Here is a 15,641-nt window from a genome sequence, read left to right on the forward strand (position 1 = left end):
GAATCAGGGTGGGGCCGGAAATGATCATTTTGTTGTTTTAAGAGTGCTTTGATTTGTGATTTGTTTCGCTTCTGCTTCTTTAAAGTCACTTTGCTGTTGGGTTTTGAGACAGTCTCCCACTATTGCAGGAGCTGATCTTGATGCGATTTCACTGTAATCCTCCTGCCACGACCTCCCGTGTGCCACGATTACAGGTTCCAGCCACACAAGGGATGTTAATGTTAATACCAATCACCCCGGGGGTGGGAGTCTACAAGGCAGCAGTGAAGTCATACCACGTCATTGAAATAGATCACCTATTGAGAAAACACCCATACACACACTGCAGTTACCTTCATTGACATTGATAAAATTATCAACTTGACTACAGATTAGAGCTCCACACTCCCATATCACTTAAGTAAGTGACAAAATACTAATATAGAAGCAACTTGTGAGGTGGCTCACCGCTTTTCTTAGTCCCTGAGGGTAGGGAAGCCAGGGGGATTTCAGAGCAGCCAGACCCTGCAACTGGGGCTCTAATTTTGGAAGACTATGAAACAGAGCTAGAGCCTAAAGCAACGCCAGGCTACAGCCCTCAAAGGTCAGCGCCTGTGACCCACAGCTCAGCTAGCCTTGTGCCAAAGCATCCTTCCAAAAAAGTGCAACCAGCTGGGAAACAAGTTCCCCAAACATGAGCCGATGGGAGGAGACATTTCATATTCGAAGCATGCTGTATCCTCAAAGTTATACAGGTTGCTCTTGGAAAGGTTGTATACAATCGCGTGCACAATACATTCTAAATAATCTAAAATCACTTGAGTGCTTCACAACAGGGCCACCGACCAAACCTTCAAATAGCAACCCAGCATTAGCACAGTGTGTGTTTTCCCCAGCACCAGGAACTGCTGTCTTTCATTGATCAACTCTCTGAATATATATTTCTTGGCTCTTTGTTCCTTTGTTCATCCATCCCAAGTACAAATCTGATCATCCTGACATTTGCATTTAGCAAGAGACACATCACTCAGGCTACCTAAGTAGAATAAGACAATTCTCCCTTTTAAAACTCCCTGAAATTGGTTGCTGAGGTAAACAGTGTGAAAATGTTAGCTAATTACAAAGGGCCAAAGGAAAGAAACTAATACACACAACTGATATACAAATTTTTTAAAAACATCAAATTGTATATAAATAGAGTTGTTACCCAAATTCCAAAAAATTCACCATTTTATTTTGAAGACAAACATGATTTATACTATTAAAATTCTGAGCTTTAAAGGCATCTATCACCCAAAACAGCTTTTCCTTGGCAGCATTAAACTGTTTGGCCTCTAGAACTAAGGAAAAGGCCTCCTCCATTCTGGACTCCCAAGCATGGCTACCTTTGTCCTCCTTCCACTTCCCTGAGAGGCTCTGCTGTAGCCGGCAAAGCTGTGCATCATTCCCCCAAAATGCCCTGGAGCCACAATGGCTCAGCAGCTCTGTGGTGACTGAACTGGGACACGCTCCTCACCCACGTCACACTGCATGATGAGTAACCCCACAGTCCATGGGGGGCTAGGCCCTCCAGTTCAACGCAAAACACCTCTCAGATGCCTTGAAGGATGAGAGGGAAATGGCAAAGTGCCTGAACTTTTACAAATTGCTTCTTGATAGGAAATCTCTTGAAACACAAGGTGAAAACGGGCAGATCAGAAGTTATGATACACTCACCACTTGGTCCCTGTCTGTGAAACAAAAGACCTCTGGTATCCTTTCTCCTTTCTAAACCATTAATATCACTGACTTCTTCTCCTTCATGTCCAAACCATTCCAAACATTGTGGGATTCCAGAACCGTGGTCTCTACGCCACTTAGCTTACAAAGTAATTATAAAGAAGCAATGAATGACCAAATCTGATTTTCAAATACCCCATTGTTGATGATGACTGGCCTCCTCTCCTCTTTCCTTTTGTCTTTGTCTTTCTCTCTTTCTCTGAGTTTGGAGACAAGCTCTCACTCAGTACAACAGGTAGACCTCAAACTACATATGTAGGTCTGCCTCACTTTGAGCTTACAGAAAACCTCCTGCCTCAACCTTTCTTACTGCTGGGATTACAGGCATGAGCAGCTACAGTTGACCAATTTTCCTTCGATGTGCTTAACAGGCAGAGGAACACACGAACAAAAAGAGAATGGGTTTGAGTTGTCAACGATTATTATTAATATTTAGTTCCTGCCCATCAATTCAAGCTTACAGAGTCTTCTCCGTCTCTAAAAACACAAATCCCAAAATGCTGCATTTCAAATATGTGCCTGAAATCACGAATTTGATTTGAAAACCCTTAAAACTTCTCCAGATAAATTCAAAACCACTTCTATGCTGAAAATGCATTCTTAAAGTCTTCACAAAGCCCAGGGCTGCATTTTCTCAGCATTCTGTATGAATGGGGTCCTTATACAGTTCGACAAACACATAACATCATACTTGGAAGGTGAGAATCCCTTTTGAACATTGCACCTTCCAAAGCAGACGGCGTTTCCAAAGGAAAATATGGTAAAGGAGAGTGGGCTGGAGGTGGAAATACATTGGAGAGAGAAATTGTGTCCCAAATAGGACGTCAAGGGAAAAATGAGTCTGTTTCCTCTTTCAGGTCACTTTGTGTTAAACATTTTTCTTTGACGTGATGACACAGCCCACACTTTCCTAGATGGGAAATCAGTTCATAGGGAATACTCTATCACAGTAAAAAGTTAACCTACGAGAGAGAGAGAGAGAGAGAGAGAGAGAGAGAGAGAGAGAGAGAGAGAGAGAGAGAGAACAGAAAAGCTTGGGGGCCAAAAGTACTTGCTACGTAAACATGAAGACCTAAGTTCAGATCTCCAGAACCACATGACAAGCTGGGAGTGGTGGGTACGAGAGACATCTGTAACCCTAGTGCTGGGACCAGAGACAGCCAGATCCCCAGAGCTCTGTGGTCAGCACTCTAGCCAACTAGAGCTCTGGGATCAGAGAGGAAGACTTTACTGCAAAAAAAAAAAAAAAAAAAAAAATAGAGTGGAGAGCACTGGAGCCATACAGCTGAGGTCAGTCTCTGGCTTCCACATGTGCACATGTACCTGCATACGCATGGGCATGCATACACCCAAGCATGCACTTATGCACCCCATGCAAACACTGACACCGAGATAAAGACTGATAGCGTATGTCCACAAAAAATACACATTTTAAACTTCCCTCTTCGCCTACAGGCATTCTTTTCTGCCACCTTCGGCTCCACCCCCTCGAAGGTCAGAGTATCTAACCACTCTCTGGGGATGTGGAATGACACATCCTAGGATGTAGGATGGATGTGGGTGACACACAGGAACAAGAGCTAAGACGAAGGGACTCCCTAGCCAGGCTTTGGCCAGAAATTTTGTAGCCCTCCTACCGAGGAACGGACAGCAGAGAAAGAGAGTAGCCAAGGGACGGAAAATACAGATGTCATCCTCTTAGATAGTGACCTTAGAAAGGTTTCCTACGGTCGCCTCTATGCTTTTAGGGCGATGATACAGTAAGTGGCAACTGAGCATAAAACAACAAGGCAGGAACAGCAGGCTGCTTCTCTGACACTCCACTCTGCTGTAACTCCCACCCCTTTTCACCAGTGAGAGGGTGAACTCAGTGGTTCCCAGAATTATCCTGACTACTGTTGATTCGATTGGTCTCGAAAGCGTAGCCCATCCAGTGATCCCAGAATGGAAGGGTCCCGGGCATTTTCCCATTAGCAGCTCAACTTCCTGTTTTTCTAGAATATTTGAACTGACACACAGTTGCAACAGCTGTTAAAACGCTGGCTCTGGCCACCACTGCTCCCTTTGGGCTCATCTAATACTTCCAGGCTTCTGTTTCTGCAGGAATGATACCATGTGTTCGTTCGCTCCTGTGCATGAAGACAGAGCAGGCAGATGGAAGTCCTCCAGGACTGGCCATAAATCCCTCACCTACGGTTGAGCATCTTAACTGCTTCCTTAGAAATAGGCCTCGCTGTACAGACAGAAGCTACGGCATCAGGCCATAAAGGGAAACGGTGTTGAGTTTCTCAAACCCATCAAAAGGAAGCCAATTACTTGGTGTTTGGATGGTTAATCTCAATTGTCAGCTTGATAAACTGTAGAATCACCTGGAAGAGGAGCCTTTGGGCATGCCTGAGGGACAGTCTTGATTAACTGAGGTGCACCTCGAAGGGGGTGCCATTCTACAGACTGACATCCTGCACTGTGTAAAAAGGAGAGAGTGAGCTGAGCATGGATCCATCCATCACTCTCCGCCTTCTAGCCGTAAACGTCGGCTCCTTTTGTCTTGACTCCCACCATGGATGGGCTGTACCTATGGACCATGAGCCAGAATAAACGCTTTTTCTTTCTTACGTTCCTTTTGTCGGAGTATTTTATCACAGCACCAGCAAAAAGAGACAGACAGTTTTGACCACGCTGAGAACACAGTTTTTCCACAATGGTGCCAGCACAATAACAATAGGCCATAGTAATTTTTGGGCTTAAAAGTCAACCTACACACAAAATCAAAGTCATTGTGCACAACTATATTATGAACCCAAACTATTATAACTCCAGTTCATGGCCAATAATATTTCAAAATATTGCCTCTAAAACACTTGAATCGTTTTCCAAAAATTAAATTTTCTCATTTAGGGAATTATTTTAAATATTCTTTTAAAATAGTCACTCTTTTAAATATTTCCAAATGTCGTATTTTCTACAAATTTGGGGAAATTATAAAGAATAAGCATGTCATTATATTTCATACTTTAAAAATGCAGTATTATGCTCTGATTTAAACTGATAATCAAATACAGAACAAGGGTAAATATAGGATACTCAAAAGAGGGATTCAGGTCATATCTAGGACTTTCATGTCTCACGACCTCATAGCCACATAGTTGAAAGCCTTCATGGGGCTCCATGTTTTCTATACAGTAGACAAAGCTGAGAAATTGATCCAAAATTGTAGTGCAGTACCATTCAAATTCCTATAACACACCTATGAGCTTATTCCCTGAGGAAACATATTAACATATAAAGACACCGAAGTAATCAAAATATCACTTCCTACATGACACCAAAGAGTTAGACACAAATTATTGCTTGGAAGCCATGATGACTTTGGTTCTTGTAAAGTGGTATTAGCTACCTAAAATCCACTCAATGCTACAAGTCGATCTAACTGCCTTTACATTCCTTACTGTCTCAAAAACTGAGACCACCACCCCCTTAATGCACTCTTGAAAACACTTCAAAATTCACTTCCAAGTTTCCAGATGTTTGAAATCTATCCCTAAACTTTTAAATTGATGGGCAGCACTGTGAATTCAGTCTGTGAAAAACCAGCAACCCCGGTTCACTCCTTACATTTCCTAAGTACCAGCCAGTCCTTGAAGAGCCTTTTCCAAAGCAGGCATTCCTCAGATAGGGAGCTTGGAGCCCCTTGGCCCTTTATAAATAGTCCTGGGAAACTTCATTCTCCCATACTTTTAGTTTGTTTTTATTATAACAGATGGGGAAAAAATTTAGCAAAGCAGTGTCATGAAAAAAAAAAAAATCTCATAGCTATCATACTAAAGTTGGAACACTAAAAGGCCCAAGGCTAAGAAATATCTTTAACAACCATAAAAAAAAAATTGCTGGAAATTATAAAGACAGTTTGACTTGACTCCTAACATAAGCAGAGAGTCAAAAAAGCTACACAGGGGGCTGGTGAGATGGCCCAGCTGAGAAGGTGGTTGCCACCAAGGCCAACACTGTGAGTTCGATCCCTGGAACATACACAGTGGCAGGGAGAACCTCCGACTCCATGCACACATGTGCACAGACACAAACACACACATAAATGTAGAATAAATTTAAAAACTAGATAGGAATTCCATCCACTTTCGGTCCATTTCTTCCTAGTCATTTATTTCTGAAAACCATACCACATCTTCAATTGTTTGTGAAGGTTTCTGTAGTACAGGAGTCTAAAAGTCCAGCCAATATAAGATAGTGGATATTAATCCAATATCCTCTAAATGTTAAAATTCAAATACATTTGCCAAGGGCCAAGCCTAGTTTTCATTTGAAAAAAGAAAAACCAATTTATTATTCTGAAAAACCTCTGATATAGATTTTATTTTATGAATGTATAAATCATTTAGAGTCAACAGACATTTGTGTTCAATATTTAAAAGTAAATACTTTCTTAATTAAAAAAATCAATACTTTCATGTTTTCACTTCATAAGTTAAGCTGGGGGGGGGGTCAACCAACTTTTCCAAGGAGTGTCTGAATATGTAAATGTTTTTAGCTTTGCAGGCTACAAGATTATAATCTGGTCTATCCAAGTGCAGTGTGAATACAGTATGCAAACTCATGGGTCCCAGCTAATTCAGCTCCTCAAAAACACTGGTAGAGAACGAGAAATTAATATCCAAAGAATACCTAAGATCAAAAAATAAAACCAGGAAAAAATTTTTTCAAAAACACGCAAAGTGCTTGAACAGATAATTCTCCCAAGAAGATAGAGAAGTGGCTGAAAGAAGGTACAGAACCGAAAGCTACCTGACATCACTAACCATCAGGGAAATATACTTCAAATCCAGAATGAGACCCCTGTCATACCACTAGGAGGGTTACTACTGGTATGAGGCATGAGCAGAAAATTGTAGTTGTTGAGGCAGTGAAGAAATTAGACGCCCTATCTACTGTTACGGGGAATGTAAAATGATATAACTATTGTAGAAAACACTATGAAAATTTCTCAAAAAAAAAAAAAAAAAAAAGAGCTAGGCAGGGCAACACATGCTTAGAAACCCAGGATTCCAGAGGCAGGTGACAGCTTTGGCTGCATAGTAAGTATCAAGAAGCCGGAGCTACAGAGCAAGACCCTACTCCAAACAATGAAAATGTGTTCAAAAACTACGGCCATGGCAGCAACACATCTATGTTCCCAGTATCGGGAAGCTGAAGCAAATTTTGAATTCAAGACAGATCTGGACTACATAGCGAGGCCCTACCTTGAAGGAGGGAGGGAAGGAGGGCTGGCAGGTAGGCTGCATGAGACACCAATTCCACTTCTCACTACACATCTAAAGGCTGAAAGCAGGGTCTCTAAGTGCTATTGGGACCCGCATATTTATAACATCACTACTCACAATAACTAAAATATGGAGGAAACCAAGCATCCACAGACGGATGACTGGATCTTTACATACAAACATAGTATTCACCAACACACAGGGATGAAGTATCTGTACATGGTGCAACATGTAAACACTGAAGCCACGGGAACTAAGCAGCTCACAGATGACCAACAGATCCCATTTATGAGAGATGCTCAGTAAGGTCAAAATCAAGATGGTGGCTAGGTGCCTCTACAGAGGGAAGCAGACGACTACTGTTTTAATAAAAATAAAGTTTCAGTTTTAACAGAACAATGGGTGTGAAGACGTGTGTGTGTGGGGGGGGGACGGCTACACAGCAAAGTGAATATGCTTTTTGCAACTGAATGTACACTTCCAAATGTCTAAGACAGTAAATTTGATGTTGTGGTTATTAGTTACTATAATTTTAAAAAGGAAAAAAAGGGAGAAAAGCACAGGTGGAGGCCTGTCTTTAGGTCACAATTTGTCAGGCCACAATCTGCAAGCCCAGGAGGTAGGTATGGTATCTTAAGTTCTAAGAATAAACAGAATGTTGAGCTGGCACCAAGGTACCGATTGTATCTAATATGATGTTTCTTTTTTTTTTTTTCCTACAGGGTACAGATAATTTCTTCAGCAAAGCACTTACGGTCAGGAACCAATTTCCCAATGTCCCCAGCACAAATCGTTTCATATAAAAATAAGAACTAATGAGCATTTGAAAAAAATGAGAACTCTTAATAAGACAGTGGTGGTGCATGCCTTTGATCCCAGCACTAGGAAGGCAGAGACAGGTGGATCTCTGAGTTAGAGGCCAACCTGGTCCACAGAGTGAGTTCTGGGACAGCCAATCTGCACAGGGAAACCCTGTCTGGGGGTGTACGGAGGTGGGTGGGGTATATGGATGGTTGGTTGGCACTCTTATGTAAATACATCCTACAGAATTGTTATTCTGTTTCCTGTTACCTCACTCAGAGGAAATTAAGATTTTGTAGGAAAAACTGAGCATTGTTTTACTAAACAATTTCATATTTCTCATTTGGTAAGCTCTCTTACTTTTGAAATTTTGCTGTAAATAAACTTCACAGCCACTTCATTACAAAATTAAACACCTTTACAACAAAGAATTGCCACTTACTATGCATAGAAGTTTCATTGTGAGTTTGAAAACATAGTTTACCCCCAATAATTTACTATGGGTTTCAACACATAGCCCAAGTATTTAATCTCCTTTGAAATGTTACATATTTTATAATCACTGGAATGTGCAGGAGTTTTTAAATATATAAAATATAGACATTGTTTTGAAAAGGACTATGATAATGAACTTTTCATTTCATTTTGAAATGAAAATCATTTGGGCCATTAAGGATAAACCATCACACCAAATGTAATACATGACACGGTTGTAAACTCAATGTGTTATGCTAAGCCTACTGTTGAAAGACAGGTTTGGAAGCAGATCTTGCTTCCAATACTCCTGCACCCCTGGAGTTCTATAATCATGGATATGTTAATTCAGCAAGCATAAGATGAAGTTAATATACTTTCTCAAAAAGAAAAGGCAGGCAGTAGTGGTGCACGCCTTCAATCCCAGCACTAGGGAAGCAGTGAGTTCAAGACCAGCTCGGTCTATAGATGGAGATCCAGGACAGCCATAGCTACACAGAGAAACCTTGTCTCAAAAAAAAAAAAAAAAAAAGACAACTATTTTAAAAATAAAAGATACTATGCAGAATGTGAATAGAATCTTTAGAACTGGAGATCAAGTTTAGTTCTTTAAAACCAGCAGTGCCTCTATCCCATCAGCTGCTGATGTTAAACTATCACTCTCAAACCGAGCTGCACTGTAAACCTAACCATGCCCTTGGCCTAGACCAAGCCAATCAAACCAGAACAGCTAGGTGTATGAGGAAGCCTGGGCAATGGTTTGAAAGTTACCTAGGTGATTCTTACGTTGAAACTTATGCTAAGTATTCAATAGTCAAACTTTAGAACCAGTAACGCACCCAAACAGAGGCAGAAGAAAGCTATCAGTAACTTCTTTCTTAATTTTCCCTAGCCTTCCACTTAACTCCATCCACTGCTCCCAAGCTGTGAAAAGTAAAAAGTGAGTTTGTTAACCCCCTGCCTATTCCAGATTTGTTTCAGAACCAAAACAGTAAGAGCCTTCAAAGCAAGGTCAACTAAGACTTTGACATTTACATTTTGAAAAAAAAAAAAAAAAAAAACCTTATCTGGGCAAGCAAAGAATGCCAGCATAAGCACATGATTCCAAAGATAAAGTCTCAAGCTGAGGTCAGCAATCACGTTGCTTTTTTTCAGTGATTAATGCCAGAGTACTGAGTACTAAGACACAAAGCTTGGGTAACTTTACTCTAAGAGAATAAGCAAGCTCTTCTTTGTGGGGATTGTGTTTCAAGGCTCCCATGGATGCCCAAAACTGTTAACTGGTTCTAAACCCCACCCATACTATATGTTTCCCTATACACACCCCTACCTTGAATAGTTTAATCTACAAACTAGGAACAGTGAGATGCTAGTAATAATAACTAGAAAATGGAACATTACTATACCAAAGGTTACATGAGGTGAATATGTCTCTTTTAAATCATCTTGTACTTTCAATTCAAGAAAGCACTTAATTTCTTTGTGGCATATCTGAATTTTCAGAATCTCAAATCCTGGAATGTTGGGGCCATTATTAAATAAAATGAAGATTTCTTTCTGGCTTTGTATTATAATTACTATTACAACTACTACAACTACTACTATTACTATTAGAGACCAGGTCTCACTCTGTAGCCCAGGATGGATGGCTGGAACTCATGGCAATCATCCTGCCTCAATTTCCCTAGACCTGGGATAACAAGCATGAGACACCCAGCTTGACCCTAAAACACTCCTGCACTTGAGTTGGCTGATGTGATAGGCAAGATGGCTACCAAGTGATCAGTGGTAAACAGCGGACAGAGCATGGGTAAACAAAGTCATCTCTTGGGTTTGATAAGATAGAACAAATCCAGGCGGCACAGTATGTCATCATGCTACTCAGAAAGAAATGTGACTCAACATTTACAAACCGTTTCTTTCTGGAACGTTCTATGTGATATTTTGGACCCATTACTGACCACAAGAAACTCTAACACCAGATATCCACAGTAGAAAGGAAAATGTGTGGTTACTACCTCACCTCTAACACCTTTCCACTCTCCAGTGTCTCCAGAGTGCCCTTCTCTTCCAAGACACACCAACCAACCCAGCACTGCCAACCAAGGAAACTAACAAGTGATTATAATTTTCATGTTACAATACAAATTAAACCAGCTCACTTTCATCTGTGTAAAAACCTATACATTAGGACAGATAGATGAGAGCTCGGATAACGAACAGATACACGTGGGTACATATTATATGATATCTAGGACTGTTCAGAAGGAAAATTATTTAGATGAATTCCAAAGACTATAATTTGAGCAGAGATTTAAGATCCAGACAGCTCCTCCAATCAGAGGAGGTTCGGAAAGTGCTCACTACCAAGATGACCGCATACCACTTGCAGAAAACAACTTCATTGGCCACAAGTGAGTCAATCGGCAGGCAGCTGGTTAAAGCATATCCAGTTAGTCGTTTACAGCTTAGAGCATCAATTAACTACAAGGCTCAATTACTGATATATTCTTTATTAGGCTGCTCTGTTGAAACTAGTGCCAGAACCGAATTCAAATCAACTGCTTTTTGCAATTTTACTTTAAAATCGTGGGTAGTGTGCGTGTGTGTAAAACACGTACGTAACACACAAACTTTAATCTAGGCAGCATTTCCAAGAGGTTGAGGCAGGAAGATCCAGAGTTCAATGTCGGCCTCCACTTTTGTAGGGCTCTTGGCAAAACAAACAAACCGATGGGAAAAACAAATAAACATTTAATCTCAAAGTAAAATCAAAGCTGTTGAAATTCAGTGGCTTTGAAGTCTAAACTCAGCAGCAGTCTTCAAAGTCAAAAAGCCAAGCCTACAAGACATGCAACAAACGACCAGGGGAGTGGATACTTAGCACAATATTGAGGAGAACTAAGATGATGAGGGACTGAGGAGGTGAGCCAGAAAGACCCCCCTGAGGGCCAGAGTTTTTCAGCAGATGGCAGGAAGCCACAATACCTATGCAGACAGTTCCACCTCTCCCGGGTGTTTCACCAGGCTATGCTAAAATGTGAGCTAAATATATGAAAACACTGAAGAAGAAAAAAACTTAAACTACCACAGTTTTATCCAGATACGCAATATCACAGTTACTTGGGATGTTTCAAAGAAAAAGTAGTAGCCAAGAGGCCACAAATTAGTTTGTTTTCCTAAGATAATGTTATTCCCTGAGTGTGCTGATACATAATAATAAAAAAAATGCAAATTGGAAGAGGGACATCAACCAATTTTACTGTAAATACTGTACTGTAAGCTCATCTTATGTGACAATAAAATAATACCTTGACTAGGTACTTCCTGAAGGAAAGAGGTGTTGAGCTCCAGCCGCAGAGGCTAGGGCCAGAGCTCAAGCAGCCCTAGCTGTTCAGCAGGTGAGGGCTTGCTAACAGGAGACCATAAGAAATGGAGCAAAAGGCAAACAGAGACAGCCAGGCTCACCTCACAACAGCATTCCCTACCCCTAGCCAACCCACTCCCATTAATCTTCCCTAATGACCTCATCATCTCTTAAAGGCACCACCTCCAATTCCGTTATATAGGGGGCCAAGTTTCCAACCTAGGAACCTCTGTGAGAAAAACCGGATCTCAACTATAGGTCTTGGTTAATGTTTCAACACCAATGATGTTAAAATGTCGGGGGGATTTTTGTTTTTTTTTTTTAAACATCTGACCATGGTCAGGAGACTATTCAAATCTGTGAACACAATCAACAGTCACCTCCAACCTCGGGTTTTACTAATTGGCTCAGGAACTTGAGCAGAGGGTTTCCTCCGGTCTCCTTTGTAAAACTTGAAGCTGTGTTGATTTGCCTTTCAAATAACCTGTTACAACAGCATACACCTTGGAAAATTACAGACAACAGAGGGCCTCTTCTGAGCAACAATACCCACGGATAAGAACTAAAGCAGGCCTCACCAGCTATTAGGCTATTGAGTCATGATATAATTAGTTCTATAGTAAGGAACCTACCTTCAAAAGCAACTATTATATCATATTAAAATTGCACCCTGCCACCTCATAAGTACTCTTATTTTTCCACAATTTAAACCTTTTTAAAAGTGTGTGTGTGTATGTACGTATATGTATGTGTATATATATATTAATATATATATTAGAAAAAGCAAAAGTTAATCCTGTGTAACCAACAAAGCACTGGGAATTACATGCCAAAAGACAAGTGGGAGAAAGTAGGGGCTCATTTTTTTTTTTAAAAGGATACAGTCAGTTACTTATTGCAACGCATGTGGTGGTGTACTTTTCCGGGTGTCTTCCCTTAAGTTTGGAAGGGAAAGGCAAAGGTCATTTAAAATATTTTCTTCTGTGAGGTGTGCTAGTGCACATCTGTTATCTCGGGAGGCAGAAGCAGGAGGTCACCTTCAACTATACACGAAGCTCCATACCAGCCTGGGCTAAAGGAGTCTCCGACTCAATAAAAGAAAAATAAATTTTAGAAGCAGCAAAATGTTTCACTGAGAAATTAGACTCTTCAAGAAGTCGTTAGTTTAGCCTTCCAGTCCTCGCATGTACACCCTGGAGTAGCCTAGGCTTGTCACTAGCAAGCTCTTTGTAGTTGTTCATCCCAGAGCGAGCTAAACTCACCCATTTTATTTAAAAGAACATCATGATTCCCAAGCATCTGTAAGTGTATTATGTGTAAATGGGTATTTTGAGAGAAATAAACTATTGCCAAAGGCACCAATGCAATTCTCTGTTGTTTTGTGAGAGTCTCAGTCTTGTGAGAGTTGGTCCATCATTAACTTACACAAATCTGCAGCTCTATTTCCAGGCTTTGTTTTATGCTCATCCTACTAAGACAGTGAAGGAATATACAGAAGGATACACAGTAGTATCTAGACAGTGGAAAACCAAGGCAAAAAAAAAAAAGTGGACAGCTACAGCAGAAGGGATATTTGCAAGGAGAGGATCAAAATTTCGAGAGAAAAAAAAAGAATGAATTCATACAAAAAAAAAAGAACGAATTCATACACTGCATGTTTCCTCTACGTAAGCATTACACTAAATATCTGTTAGATTAGTCATGTTGCCTTGAGATTCTTCCATGTTTCCTCTAGACAACTGCCAATGCTCGCATGGCCTCTGATGAATAAACATGCTGTGACTTGCTCCTAAGGAAACGCCTGTCATGTTCCAGGGAAAAATGACTTCTTCACTCTTAAACCAGAAAGAAGGAAGAAGAAAAAAAAAAAAAGAACGACTCTCATTCATTGCCTACAAAGTCGACTGTTCCTTACTCTTCCTATTTCTGGAATGTTCATACTCTGTTTTAGGACATTTCTACGTTCTGATTAACAAAGGAAAATGAGATTGGGGGTGCCTTATGAGAAGGTACACGGCAGGAGGTCTTTAACTAGGACAGGGTTGTGTAGCTTGACCATTTACCACGACAAAGGTTACTCTCAAGTTCTCCTCAGCCCTTGCAGGACTACCTGTTCTCACTACTGTTTACCCAAACGTTTAACAGAGTGATTTCTAGACTATTTGGCAGGAAGGCATGCTTCATTTAATATTAACCCACCATGTGACATCCCCTTTCCCTCCAATCGCTCCTCAGACACGTGACGATAAAGAAGTATAGAGCTGTTTGCCAATGCGACTTTGCGCTTGGTTTTGGCATCACCAATTGGCCAGAGGCACACACACACCCCCAGTCAGAGGCAAGCACCCCGCCTGCTCCCGGAACTGTCAAGCCGGGCTGACAGCTGGCACACCTTGCGGCGCCCTCCGTGGGCTTTCAGAAAGCCCCTTCCTTGCAGTCACCTTGACAGTCAGGACTGCTCCGCTTGGGCCTGAGCACTTGGCCAGTGAAACTTTTTCTTCCTTAACCGGAGCGCACTTACAGGTGTCGTCCCCCGCTCCGGAGCCTCAACAAGGAACCCTTTGTTACCACTTTTGCTCCGGGACTCCTCACCCAACGCCTGGCATTCGCCTGGCCTTTTGCAACCCCGGTCGGAAAGCCTGCCCAAACCACCGAACCCACCTACCCCCCACCCCCAACCCCGAGGACACCCGGGAGGACGCAGTCTCCCGCCGCGTTTGGCTCGGCCCGGGAGCCAAGCGGCCCTCGGGGAGAGCGCTGCGGGCTGGCTAAGCGCACGAGGTCACGGCGGCCGGCGGGGGTGGCCACCCTGCTTACCCTGCGGAGCCCGCGGGCTGCGGGGCGGGGGTGCGGGGCGCGCTGCGGGGTCCGGGATCCGGAGCGCTGCGGTCCATCGCGCTGCTGCTCGCTGCGCGGGCTCGGGCTCGGAGGCGGCGCGTCACTGCTGGGGTGGGAGAGGCCGGCGGGTCAGGGCGGGAGCGAGCCGGCCGAGAGCCCGCCTCGACCCACGGCAGCCGGGGCGGACCCGCCTCCCCGGGGCGCTTCCACCTGCGGGCCGGTCCCCGCCCGGGGGCGCCGCGACGCCGGCCCCAGGTCCCCGCCCCGGCTGCAGCCCGCAGCCAGTTGGCGGCAAAGGGGCGGCGCGCGGCGCGGCGGCCCCGACTGCAAAGGAGGAGGAGCGGGTTGGGCGCGGGACGGTCGCCACGCCCGTAGTCCTTGGGCTCCGGCGGCCCGCTGCGCACGAACTGAACCCCGTGCAAAGTTTCCCCGAGGAGCTGCGAACCACAGCGCCCCCGCTTTCCCAAGCCGCTCCCCGCTCTAGGGGACCGGGCCCGTCCAGTCCGCGCACAGCCGGCCCGGAGCACCGCTCCTCCCGGGACGGCTGGCTGGGACGCCCAGAGCGAGCACGCGGTGGAAGGTGGCAGTCCCCCACCCCCGCGCGCGCAAACCCCCAGCTGCCGCACCCGTGCTCCCACTCACCCTGCCCCATGGCCCTGCCCGGAGCCCTGAGCTCTCGGCTGCCTCGTCCAGCAGAAGTGAGGGTGACTAGGTCGGCATCAGAGCGAGCAGGGCAGCCAGCCGGAGAGGGGACGGGCAGGGCAGGCGGGCGGGGACGCAGAGCGAGGAGAAATTTCCTCCCCCTTCCCTCCCCCCGCACTCCCCCTCGCGTCCCGTGGAACGCGGCTTTAGGGTACCGCGGACTAGACTGGAGGAGAGTAAAGTCCTCAACGGTGCGTTCTAGTTCCCACCGCCAGCGCGTCGCTTTGGGAAGCCCCACGAACCCCTGAGGGACAGTGGGGGTCAAGGCACAAGGCACAAGGAGGGTACCTGGCCCGCAAAACCAGAGGGAGGACCCGGGCTGTGGCAGAACTGCAGAGAGCTGTCGGACTGAGTCCTGCAGATTGACTACCTGCAGGCTGGCCTTCCAAGTGCAGGATTTTTTTTCTTTCTTTTTTTTAACCTTA

The 15,641-nt window shown here is 43.8% G+C and overlaps 1 protein-coding gene across 4 annotated transcripts in view; it reads right to left on the bottom strand.

Moving 5' to 3' along the window:
* The window catches only part of Cobll1 (cordon-bleu WH2 repeat protein like 1), a 158,195-nt gene extending 142,951 nt beyond the window's left edge, over positions 1 to 15,244 (bottom strand). For 3 of the 4 annotated variants that reach the window (XM_028859297.2, XM_037204838.1, XM_028858665.2), the window contains exons 1-2: positions 15,157 to 15,244; positions 14,494 to 14,620 (exon numbers count right to left, since the gene is read on the bottom strand). In XM_028859297.2, the coding sequence (XP_028715130.1) occupies positions 14,494 to 14,620; positions 15,157 to 15,166 (137 nt within the window). In that variant the 5' untranslated portion in view covers positions 15,167 to 15,244. The remainder of the gene's footprint in view (positions 1 to 14,493; positions 14,621 to 15,156) is intronic. The other variant, XM_028859902.2, reaches the window with a different exon arrangement.
* Positions 15,245 to 15,641: the final 397 nt, after the last annotated feature.

Source organism: Peromyscus leucopus, chromosome 4 (genome assembly GCF_004664715.2).
Source record: "Peromyscus leucopus breed LL Stock chromosome 4, UCI_PerLeu_2.1, whole genome shotgun sequence".
Lineage (NCBI taxonomy): Eukaryota > Metazoa > Chordata > Mammalia > Rodentia > Cricetidae > Peromyscus > Peromyscus leucopus.